The sequence below is a fragment of the Aspergillus pseudotamarii genome (assembly GCF_009193445.1).
Source record: "Aspergillus pseudotamarii strain CBS 117625 unplaced genomic scaffold BDV38scaffold_2, whole genome shotgun sequence".
In the NCBI taxonomy this organism is placed as follows: domain Eukaryota; kingdom Fungi; phylum Ascomycota; class Eurotiomycetes; order Eurotiales; family Aspergillaceae; genus Aspergillus; species Aspergillus pseudotamarii.
In genome coordinates, this window is record NW_022475016.1 from 492701 (window position 1) to 504744 (window position 12044).

The 12044-nt window shown below is 46.5% G+C and overlaps 2 protein-coding genes across 2 annotated transcripts; one reads left to right on the forward strand and one right to left on the reverse strand.

Moving 5' to 3' along the window:
- Positions 1-2019: 2019 nt before the first annotated feature.
- BDV38DRAFT_277311 (putative adenosine deaminase) lies at positions 2020-3422 on the reverse strand (the record flags this gene model as incomplete). The annotated part of the gene is made up of 4 exons (XM_032058456.1): positions 2020-2211; positions 2303-2963; positions 3077-3219; positions 3366-3422. The coding sequence occupies 4 exons, from the start codon at positions 3420-3422 to the stop codon at positions 2020-2022; spliced, it is 1053 nt and encodes a 350-aa protein (XP_031919348.1).
- A 7314-nt stretch (positions 3423-10736) lies between these two features.
- Positions 10737-11285, forward strand: BDV38DRAFT_233267 (uncharacterized protein). Its single transcript, XM_032053116.1, has one exon. The coding sequence runs from the start codon at positions 10915-10917 to the stop codon at positions 11164-11166; it is 252 nt and encodes an 83-aa protein (XP_031919349.1). The 5' UTR covers positions 10737-10914; the 3' UTR covers positions 11167-11285.
- The last annotated feature ends 759 nt before the right edge of the window (positions 11286-12044 follow it).

The window sequence follows — 12044 nt, forward strand, 5'->3', positions numbered from 1 at the left end:
CCTTGACAACTGGCACTGGCCGTCCGACGGTCTTCCTCAGGAAATGCGTCGCCACCTGAACGGCAAGTACCGGGTTTTTCAAGACGAGGATCTGCTGGATAGTCTTCTGTTCCAGTATATCGGGCTTCACTGGGCGGTGACTTTCCGGGATGCATTTGTCAATTTTCAGAAGACCTGGGCCTGGAAAAGCCTGCGCCAGCGTATCTCAAAGTCGGAGCGGGTACGGCGTCAGCACTTCCTCGGTAAGGACCACGCGCGGTGTGTCAGATCCGTGAACCAGGAGAGACGCGATGTGTACAGAAATGAGTATTTCATGACTCAATTACCTCGTTCATTAACTACAGGTGGGCTGGGATACGATGATGAGAACGACACCGACGATGTTGAGGAAGCGAACCGCAAGAACGCCCTGGAGACAAAGCACTCGCTCCTCCATCTCCTGATTACAGAGTCTATCGTGCAGACCCGGATTCATGGACAATTCACGGCTATTCGGTCGGACTTCAAGTACTTTGGGCCGTCTATCCCACATACCACGATGCTCACGGTGTTGGCGTACTTTGGAGTGCCACAGGGTTGGCTCGATTTCTTCAAGAAGTTCCTGGCATGCCCCCTCAAGTTTACTCAGGACGGACCAGAAGCTCGAGTGCAGACCCGTAGACGCGGAATTCCCATAAGCCATACACTCTCGGACTGCTTCGGGGAAGCTGTGCTGTTCTGCATGGATTATGCAGTGAATCAAAGCACGGATGGTGCGTACTTGTATCGCATGCATGATGATTTCTGGTTCTGGGGTCAGAAGCAGACTTGTGTCAAAGCTTGGAATACTATGACCGAGTTTGCTCAAGTGATGGGTCTCGAGTTTAACGAGGAGAAGACCGGGACAGTGCATCTTGAGAACAAAGACAAATCCGGCCAACAGCCATATCAAGACCTGTCTTCCTACACAAAGACTGAGGAAACCGAGGGCTCGGATACTCTACCTACCGGCGACATCCGATGGGGGTTTTTGAAGCTTGATGCCCAGGAGGGCCGATTCACCATCGACCAAGAGCAAGTGGACAACCACATCTCGGAGCTCCAACACCAGCTCTCTGCATGCAAGAGCGTCTTCTCCTTCGTTCAGGCATGGAATAGCTACTTCGGTCGCTTCTTCGTGAATAATTTCGCCAGGCCGGTCATGTGCTTCGGGCGGAGTCACATTGATATGGCCATCACCACCCTTAACCGTATTGAGCGCACTATCTTCCCTGATTGTCATAGCGGCGTCACTGATCACCTTCGAAAGATGATCGCTGAGCGCTTCGATATCCACGATCTTCCCGAGGGCTTCTTCTACTTCCCCGTTGAGTTTGGCGGCCTCGAACTGACGAACCCGTACATTCCTCTTCTTGCTATCCGCGAGAACATCGAATCAACACCTTCCGGCCGCCTTCAAAAGGCCTACAACAAGGATGAGGCCGAATATCACGCTGCTCAAGAACGATTTGAGAAAGACGGGCCTGAGGAACCAGCCTCTGATGAAGTTTTCGGTGACGATGAGGACCCGACTGCTTTTATGTCCATTGAAGAGTACACCCGCCACTCAGAGACGTATAGTGACCACCTTTTCGACGCATACCATGATCTCGTCTGCACCCGGCGCGAAGTGATCATCGACCAGTCACCCAAATTTCGCACCAACCAGATGACATTGGAGGAGGACCCCAGCAGCCGTCTGGTCCTTTCAAACAACTGGGATTCAATGCCACCGTACTGGAAGTGGACCGGGGAGCTGTACCAGGGAGAGATGGTGAAGAAGTATGGAAGTTTGGCCGCAGTGAGTAAGGAGCTCATGCCATTGGGAGTCGTGCAGACCTTGAAGCAAGGCAAGTTTCGGTGGCAGGGTTAGTTTGCATTAGATGCCCTTTACGTTGTGTTATATTCTAGGCAATAAAAAAGTGCTGTTCAGTTGATATTTATGCTTCTCATGATATCATTCATCGTAAGACAGGTATTATAGAAAACGAGAATGTAATATCACTCTCTATAACCGGCCTCAAACTCATCTAATAGTCTACACAACCGCTTCTTTTCCTCCTCGCCTCCAAAGATCACTCTAACAGCTCTTCGAGCTATATCCACAACATCGGCGCGAGTGAGTTTGAAATGCTCCGCCGCAAGGAAATACTCATTCGACACAGGACTACAAAAGAAGCCCACATCATCCGTCTATACACGATTAGCATTACCGCTTCCACCCTCTTACCCAACAACAACAACAAATGAAAAAGAGAAAAGGAAAGAAAGAAGAAAAACTCACACATAGCACAACCGGACACTCCTCAACCCTCCACCACTCCCGAAAATGATGCTCCAAAAACCCGCCATCAAAAAGCCTCGCATGAACATTACAACTCATACACAACTCCAACCCTACCTTTTGCCGAATAATCTCCCCCCTCAGCTCCTCAGGCACATGAATAACATGCCCTAACCGATCCGGCTCAAACGATAATATCGTCTCCAGCTCCCCCTCCTTCGGCGGTGTCCTCACTTCCGCAAAATGCACCGTAACGCCCAACCCAGCCGCCTTGGCCTTCGCCAGCGCGGGGCCGAAAATCGCCATATCCCCCTTACTCGGGTTCCCGGCGATGTCCACCCCCACGACAAGCGGTTTGTGGGCAATGGCTAGGTTGACGACGGCATCTGCGTCGGCAGGGGTGTGCTCACCGCGGTCGAGGGCGAGGATGAGTCGGGTTGTTAGGTCGGGGTGGCGATCTGTGAAGGTAGTTATTGTGGAGAGGATGGTTGTTATGTAGGATTCTTGGGTGAAGTTGGGGCTGGGGCGGGGGATCGTGCGGAGTTCGAGGTATTTGATGCCATCGGCGTGGAAGTCGGATAGGACGGAGGTTGTGGCGTAGGTTATTGAGGGTAGATCGGTGAGGAGGTGGTAGGTGAATGTGCCGAAGGTGTTGAAGAATCTATATTTCTCATCTTATCATCAATCATCATCCTCCTCCCTCGTCCGAAACGCTATATTGATATTGTATGGCTGATTACGATCCTCGTTATCCAGTTGGAGGGGAGCACAGACGTATCAAGTGTGTAGTCCACCTTGCCCGGGGGCATGACGACCCAGGGATCTGGGAGGTCAAATGTGGGGTCTGCGGCGCGTTTTTGGAGCCATAGTTCGTGGAGACATTGGCGGCTTATGCTGCCGCTGAGGTGGGCGTGGAGCTTGGTTTTGGGAATGGTTAGTTGATGTTGATTTCGTTTTGGGTAATTGATCTTGATCTTGAGTTTGTGGGAGAGAGGGTGCGTTTGCGGGGTTGGTTGATTGGAGTGGTTAGATAGGGATGTTTAGGTTGGAGGATGTTACATACCTCGATTTTGGGGAGGGATTTGGTGAAGGCTGCATCGACTGGCCTTGTGGTGTTCATGTTGCGGGGGTCTATTGGTCTATGGACGCTTTCTATAATGGTGGTAGTAGAAGTGGTAGTGGTGGTGGTAGTGGGCAGGAGGTTATGTTCTTTTCTTTCGTTTATGATGTGAATGCGGGGGAGATTTGACATGTTTGTCTATGTTTTCTTTGGGCTTGTCTGGTTACTCGTTTCTTTGAGAGGGTTTGGTCTCTAAAGAGGATCTTCGAAGAAGTTACTGTTTCTTTGTTACTGTTTTTAGGTCTGTACGGTTGCTTGGTTGTTTTCTTGTACGAAGACTCTTGCATCCAATGCGGTGGTTATCAATATGTCTGAGAGTTCAAGATGACTTTGGCAGCGATGCTTCCCTGTCAAATGACACATGACGTCTCCGGCACTTCTCAAGCCAATTTTACTTCAAATTATCCTAGCGGAAGTGATTTTAAAAGGAGATACAAAAAAAGAACAAGAAGAAAAAGTTACTCCCTGTTTCATCTTCTGATACCAAAGTCTAACGACTAGTCCCGTGTCGCAATCCTAAGAAACATGACTCTAGAGGAACTGAATCGCGAGAGGGAAAGAGCCGCAAAGTAACCACTGGGGCAATACAAGCCCTCGTTCGTAGTTACATGAATCCTAGTCCCTGTCTGCAGCTTCGTCGTCCCGTCTGACATGCCATCCTACGGGTCCGGATACGGCTTGCAGCCCAACCACACGGGAAGTAAGCGTGTTTGATATGGACGATCAGGTATGTAATGTCCCCATCGGGCAAGTAGTTATGGGACTTGACAGCTCGTTAACATAAGAGTAAAAGGCTGTGTTGGAGTTGTTAGGTTCAGTAGGACGTTTCAGTCAAAACCGCATATCCCGTCGGCTAGTTAGGGTTCGTAAGGTGGATGTTACTGGTATCCATCCAATCTGGTGTGGGTCTGACGGCCGAGTGTTCCCAAGATTCGGGGAGATGAAACGTGGATCGTGTGTTATCTTATTCTGGTCTGGTCGGTTTTGTCTGTACGTAGCCTACCGTTTTGGGCGAGTTCTGCTATTATCCCTCGCTTTTGTGCTATAGTGCTAGAGTTTGTCAATCTGGCCGTGAAACTCGCATGTATACCCGTTGCCATCTGGTGTGCTCTTGGTTCGCGAGAATTGCTCGCGAGGGTATGTTTTATTATTGAGTCAATTAATTCATATTGATTGTACCTTGATCAGGATGGCTATTGCCGTAAGGCCCCTCTTCTCCTCGGCTTGTGGATATGTCGAGATTAACACTCATATCAAGATACCGTGTGATGTCTTTGGCAGATCCGCGAGAACCCCATTCGCAATATCGATTCAATCGCAGTACTTACACGAACTGATATGAAGCATACGTTGCATCCTGTTAGTCAGTCTCGTGTAAATTGGTGCCTTGCGATCCAAAGTTCGGATCTAATGAAAAGTGGAGAAAAGCGGCAGCCAAGGGCTGTAAGGCAAATAATGGGAGGGTCATAGAACAAGGCAAGACGGGAGAAAAAAAAAAAAAAAAAAAAAAAAAGAAAAGAAAAGAGAAGAAAAAAAAAAAAAAAAAAAAAAAAAAAACTAGAAGACCAGTTCCGGAAGTCTGGTAGCCGGGGAAGCCATTCATTGTCTGACGATTATTCTGTAGCAATCAGGGATAATTCCCATCGTGCCGTGTTGGGGGTCCTAAGCCTCATCATACATCGACTAACATCGTTGGCTGCCTCTCCCCACCAAGGTAATCGCAAGGAATTAGTTCCTTTGTTTAAAGCAACTGTGTATGACCAGTACACGTTTTAAGAGCGGCTTCCTCTGTGACGTTAGCCGTATGCAATCATCCGTGAGGCGGCCGTACGTTGCCTGCCAATGCGCCAGAAAAGCAATGGAACGTTATGTGCTGCCTCCTCCCCAAAAAGGACGCGGCGCAGCACCGTAGCACAGACAAGATTCCAATCTGATAATATCATGGCTGGATATGGCCCTACTAGTGTTATCCCCATTGGGTACTGCACATGCATCATCCTGCGTGTTGTCCCACAGCCTCCGTGGGGGCCTCTCGCCCCGATCCTAGTCATAAAAACCGATGACATACGACTGGGATTGTCCGGGACCCCGGCACTGAGACATCCAGAGCCTTGTCTCTGTGCGGCGTGCACCACCGCTTGTCGCAGTTAGTGTCCAGTTTCCCGCGTTTGTGTGCGTTGTGCGCGCTAGTCGTCGAAGAATTCTAGAAAAGAAAAACATGCTCCGTACCATGTTGATAATTGGCCGACGGGCGTTTCCATGGAGAAAAAAATCGTCCTATTTTTAGTTAGAAAACCGGGACTGAGTCACAGTGGAAACAGACAAAGTCCGCCTTGAACACGCTCATTGGCGATACCTCGACTTAGTGACCCGTTGCCGATATGGCCAAGTTTGGTAAAACCAATAATCGTCTGAAATACTCCGTATCATTCATGTGTAATGGTATTGACGCCGGCCGTAGAAGATACTGTGAGTGAATTCACGAAGCACAACACAAGGGCATAATCTTATTCCTGCCCCTGGTCTTCCATAGTTGTGCGCGCCAAATTGGTGCATAATTTGTACGGCAGTGGCGCACTGCTATCGGTTCGGACCGAGAGTAAAGTGAAAGGCAAAAGGAGCGAATGCAGAAGTCCACTCAAATGAAAGAAAAAAGACGAGGGATGATGGGAAGCACAAGAACAAGCATTATGCAGACTGAAAGAAAAGAAAGGAAAAAAACCACTTGATACTCATGTGTATATACCATGCTTTAAAGCTTCAAGTGACATGAGACTACACCGTTTAACTGTGAAAGATTATCTATGGTGAACCGGCCAATGGCGGTAAAAGCTTCGGCGGCTCAGAGAGGCTTGAAAGGGTCAAAGAGAAAATGGCACAAACCCGCGTAAAAAAAAATCCCTAAGGCAAAAGGAAAGGATAAAAAAAGATGGACGAAAGGTCGGCAAGGGACGGATACAGCATCAAGTGAGATCGGAGCAAACCCCGAATTAAAACTCCTGCGGCTGATAGTTCCGCAGCAACAACCCCTACCATTGCCACCGCAGTGGGCCTGCCCTAGTGATGGTACTCTGTATCAATCGCGCGATATCAGTAACGGCTGTTTTCGCGATTGCGGCTTGTCCAAGCCTCGGCAGATATCCACTGGTGGCTTCGCATCTCAAGCTGATTTTTATATCACCCAGCAGTAGGCACACACGTCAGATGGCAGCCGTGTAGTCGTCCGAGAACTGCCCCAGCAAGTATACGGATGCTTATGGCGGCCAATAACGGTATCTGTAAGCAAGAATGGAGTCCTGGAGCGGCACTAGATTCGCCAGAGGTGGGTTTCATGAGGGTGAGCTCTGACCTCGCATTCCGTGGCAAACAGCCAACCCGCCTGTATACAGCCATAAAGGAGGGGGGTTGAGACAGATTAGAAAGCGAAGAGCGACCAAAGTTAAAAAGGAGATGAGGCAACATTAGGTATCAATGATCACGAGGCTCCATACGCAGGTAAGATGCGAACAAAGGCGTTGCTCATGCAAGCCGTCTCATAATAGGAGCGAGTTATGGATTATCAGCAAGCCACGAGCACGTTGTCTGGCTGGCTGAGAAGTCCGGCACTTGTGAACCCGACTGGACTATGTGCTGTATTGCTGGGAACAACCACAGGGGATTTGATAGCCTGAACGCGAACCCTGGCAGCATGAATGACTGGGGCTGGGAAAAGACTGAGAAGTATCGAAGACGCATCGAAGGATTGATGTGCATTCAGCTGAACTGAGCCTCAGGCAGAGATAGTGTTTGTTTGATTGCATGGGCTATTGATTTCCTGGTGGTGCCCCCAAATTACAATATTACTCGATGTTACACAATCCGTTTTTAGTTTCCATATACTCCGTACCTTCCTACCTATGAACACAGAAACGCCTTGCACTTCATTGAAAGAAAACTTTGATTACCCTCTGTTGGGGAGCGATAGCTGTGTAACATGATTGAGTAATTCCTAGCGCAAATGGTAATTTGTAATCGTAGGCTCATTGGCTTAATGGATAGAAGATTACAGTTTTCTAACGAGGACCCCGGCTCAGGAGGCGCAACGTTCCATCCAGTTGGGAACGACTCATTTTGCCTTGTAATTATTCGTTTCAAAATTCTTTTCCTTTTCGTCTTTTTCCCTCCTTGCGCTGTGGCTTTGGACACGACCGGTACCTGAGTCACCTTTTAAGTGATGATGTAGTAGACCATTAATCAAAGTTCTTTAGCAACGAGGAAAATTTCTGTTTTCGTCAAGTGGTCTCCTGAAGATCCGAGTCGCGACAACCCGTCGCCTGAAGTTAAAATACACTACCATTGGTGTTCAGAGACAATCTTTATGTTTCCCAGTTGTTCTAATCCCGAACTTTTACAATACGCAAGGCAGATGGCCAAGCAATAATTCTAATCAAACTATCAAATTATCTCTGGGTTGTTTTACTTATGATAGGCTTGTTGTGCGCTGAGCTACAACGCCCCATAAAACCAGAATGTTCGTTGTTTTGTACGGATGTATGTATGGTAATTAACCACGTAGTGTAATGACATGACAGCTTACGATAACGATTACCACGCTAATGCAGTTGATGTGGTAAGATGGTAACCACTATGCTGGGATACAATATCTCTCCTTTTCTTTCGTTCTTTCTTTTTTTTTTTTTTTTTTTTTTTTTTTCTTTTTTTTTTTTTTTTTTTTTTTTTTTGACCTTCCCCTCAGTTTCTCTTTCAAATGAACTCCCTTTGGGTCCTTCTTCCGCTTCGGATGGTGGGGAAGCACTTGTGTGCTACCTGGTTTATGATGTCATAACGTCCGTTCGTCACTTAATTGATCAACATAAACATTCAAGTACGAAATTTGGTCTTACTCGAGGGAGCAAATCACCGATTACGAGGCGATCGAGCAATCCCACTCGGGTCTTCCATACGTATACTAGAAGTTGTCATGGTGCGTCCAATTGAAGGTATGATTTTTTTTTTCTTTTTTTCTTTTCGTTTTTGTAAATGGGGAAAGGGTAGATGAGATAAAATAAAAAATAATATAAATTCTCTTCTTCACGATTTAACAAAACATAGAGGGTTAAGAATGGAGCCCGACTGAAGTACATACAACAATTAAAATAAAAAATAACAAAGGCATAAGGGAAGCATTGGAAACATTACAAAATACCTGATAGACTATATTTCTGCCTAGTGTGATAGGGAACAAATGATAGGAGAGCTCAAGGATTAGAGAATAAAGCCAAGGGTTTTGCCCGTTTAATGCGTTCATCACACGCTTTGTTCGTGATCGTAGCCAGGAGTCCTCGGATGCAAGATCCTCAGTGGGAAACCCGCGATGGAAGGGGATTGGAAGCTGTCAAGTGGCCAAGTGGGCCACCGTTAAAAAACCTCTCCACGAGGCCGATGGAATGGGCCAATGACCATTGTCGGTTGGATTCCCTGCCCAGCAGGGTTGGTCCCCTAGTACTAGTAGTTAGTAGTGCCTAAGGGCTTTCCAGGTTCAACCACATTATCGCTCAGGGGTGGTCACCACCAATGAGTGTAAATCATTGGATCATAAAAGGAACCCAACGGTCTGAGTGACTCAGCCCCGGTAAGATGCCGAAATTGAGCACTATACTAATGCAGTAGACAGACTAGATAGGTAACAGTCTCAGTAATATGTGCTCAGCCAGCGATCCACAGTGATGAAATGAGATATGTATGTATGTATTTATGTATTGTATGTGCATACATAGAAAGTCAAGAGGCATGAAATGTTGAGCCTTAATGCCATCAATTATTAATGAGACCAATGCTACGTTGATACTACGGTCTCAGGCAGTCAAACCCTCAGGATCCTAAAAATTTCCCGGAGTCTCGGTACCTTAGGTTTTAGCCTTGACTGAGCTGGTAAGAGTAGCAAACATGACCATCCTGGTAGCCGGTGTTCCCGGTGCGAATGAAATGTTGCACTACTGGTCACGGGCTCAGAAACCGAAGCCCATCGAATGATATCCCTTTCTTGATGGACTTTCGTGGCACGTCAGAGCACGGTTGAGTGGTGCTCGTGGGAGGCGGAGGTTAGATTAGCAGTACGGAGAATTATCCTCCCCCCCTCCCCCTCTTTTGATCACCATGATTATCAGCGCCGGTTACCTACTCAGAATCAACGTTCCAAAATTGACTGAACTGATGACATGACAATATACCATATACACACAGACCTCGGACACTAATACTTCCCTAAGGGTAAAGATAAATAAATATTAATAAAAGAACGCAAGGAGCAATCACAAGTCTTAGAGCACGCGAGACGGTGACAACCTAAAACCATGAGCGTTGTTCTCCGCTTTATTTCCCCTCTGATCATCGCCGATGTTATAGATTGTATGGGGGGAGGGGTAGGCCTACAACGAATTGTTTCTCTCCCTATGAGGTATCTATGTACAGCACATGCAGTAAAAGCCCTGGAAAGGTGACCCTACTAACAAGTACCATCGGGTAGCCAAGACATTGAAACATCACACTAGCAAGAGGTTTAGGCCTCTTATCGCCCGCTTCCTACGGAGATTTATCTATAAATGTACATATGTACAGCCGCGCGTTGATCTTAGGGAATATAAACTGATCTGCTACAACTCCTTGCGTCATGGCAGTGTATTCACTCGTAGGTGAGACCCTAAATAAAAGGATTCCAGTATTATGTACATTACCCCCTGATACAGATTCCCGCCACAGCCGCGATATCAGTTTTGATCCATCGGTCGGGGTTTTTATCGGGTATCGATCTTATGACAGAGGAGATGATGAATGTATTTGCTTACTTTGCTTTCATACGTATGCCCACGTGCCATGAGCACCCTAGTAGAGTCTTTATTATTCCAGCAAAAGCAGTAGGGGATTTAGGATAAGAAGAAACAAGGAAATATCATTGTAATACCTACTTATGCATCAGGTCATTCGCATCCCAAAAATAGCCTGCCATTGGAGGAGGAATCAGCCTTGTCTGGAAAAGGCTAATGGAAGCCCAATTTTTTGAGACATTAAGGTTGGGAGGCATACTAGTTAATCTAATCAGACCTTGCCTGCTCCATGGAAGGATGAAAGAACCTTCGATGAATAAATGATTTGGTTGGACGCTGTGCCGATAATGCCCGATAGCCGACAACATCATTTCTTCAAAGATCTTGGTAGGGATGATATCGACGAAGAAGAACAAAGAGACATTGCTTTATCTATATTTAGTCGCTTTTTTGCTCATTGTTAACTGTATATCACCCAATAATACTAATGATCATGTTATCCCTGTTAAGTAAATTTAAAAAACAAACAGAAGTATGTGTGCATCGAAATTGCTCTAAGAACTGGCTGACATAGGATTCCGGGGAGGGGAAATGCGCAATTTTGGTCTGCCTAAAGCGAATCTCCATCATCCCACTTTCTGATGACCATTATGCCTCATCAATGACCAGTGGTGAGCTGGATACTCAAAATGACAAGCAGAACAAGGAAGATAAGCATTGCCAACTCAGCAACATGGCTCAGCTGTAGTGCGGGGTTCACACCCCACGAACCATCTTTTTTTATTTTATTTTTTTTTCTCGCACCTGTTTTGAGGGTCCTATGGTTGCCTCCCGCTTTTGGGAGTCACGATGCATTCAAGCTGACCGCATTATTATCTGTTTCTGGTTTACTGCCAAGGCGTGGTCTGTGGGAGCAATACGGGAAATGTATGACCTGTTAGCCAACTTCGTTGGTGTCCAACGACACAGGCATTGGTAGATGGGATGATTACCAAGTAGAAGCCAACTCCGTAAGTTCTTTATCTCATAGGGTAGAGGAGTGGAGAGAATGAAGAATAAAAAGATATGTTCAAATAAGACCGATTGGATAGCATGCAAAACAGGTCCACGAGTTCAATGCTTTATCAATTCTCAATATCGCCTAAGCTATGAATCGTGAATTACACTCAACGGACAAAACAAAAGGCGGACTGACCGCTCTTCCAAGACGGTGAGAATGTACTGTGATACTAATAATAGTGGCTAGTAATGGCCTCAACATGTCCTAAGTAGACAGTTAACAATAAGCCCTCAATAGTAGGGTATAACCCACAAACATTGATCGTACCAGTAGGTTGTATTTCTCGTTTGTAAGAAAAGGAAAAATATTACCCGGTTGTGGGAGGAAATACCTGACTAATTACTAGTTCTCCAAGATCAGTATGGGGCTAAGTTGCTGCCTATGAGAAACCCCCAAAGGATCTGCTGACTAGCGGTTTAAGATTCATCGTTTCATCATTCTTACCGCTCCATTGTCGTGATGATCTTTCTTTCTTTCCTCCCTTCTCACGCACCGCCCCGCCCGTGATTCCACTGCCACTGCCCTAGCCTCAAAGACCAATGCATAGGGCAATTGAAATCCATTACTAAGGCTAGTAATCGTATTTTTACGCGTGGTACGGAGTACAATTTCTGTACCTGTCTTCTAGCAGTAGTATGTTAAAATCACCCCGCGTTCGACGTGGTAATAGAATGTTTTCCCACTCGACTAGTGTAGTTCTACATCGCGATGACTCAATTTTAAAACAAGAAATAGTTTTGTAATGTTTTAGGTAGTAGT

Coding starts and splice junctions, on each gene's coding strand:
- BDV38DRAFT_233267 (XM_032053116.1), top strand. CDS start 10,915: ATGACAAGCAGAACAAGGAAGATAAGCATTGCCAACTCAGCAACATGG.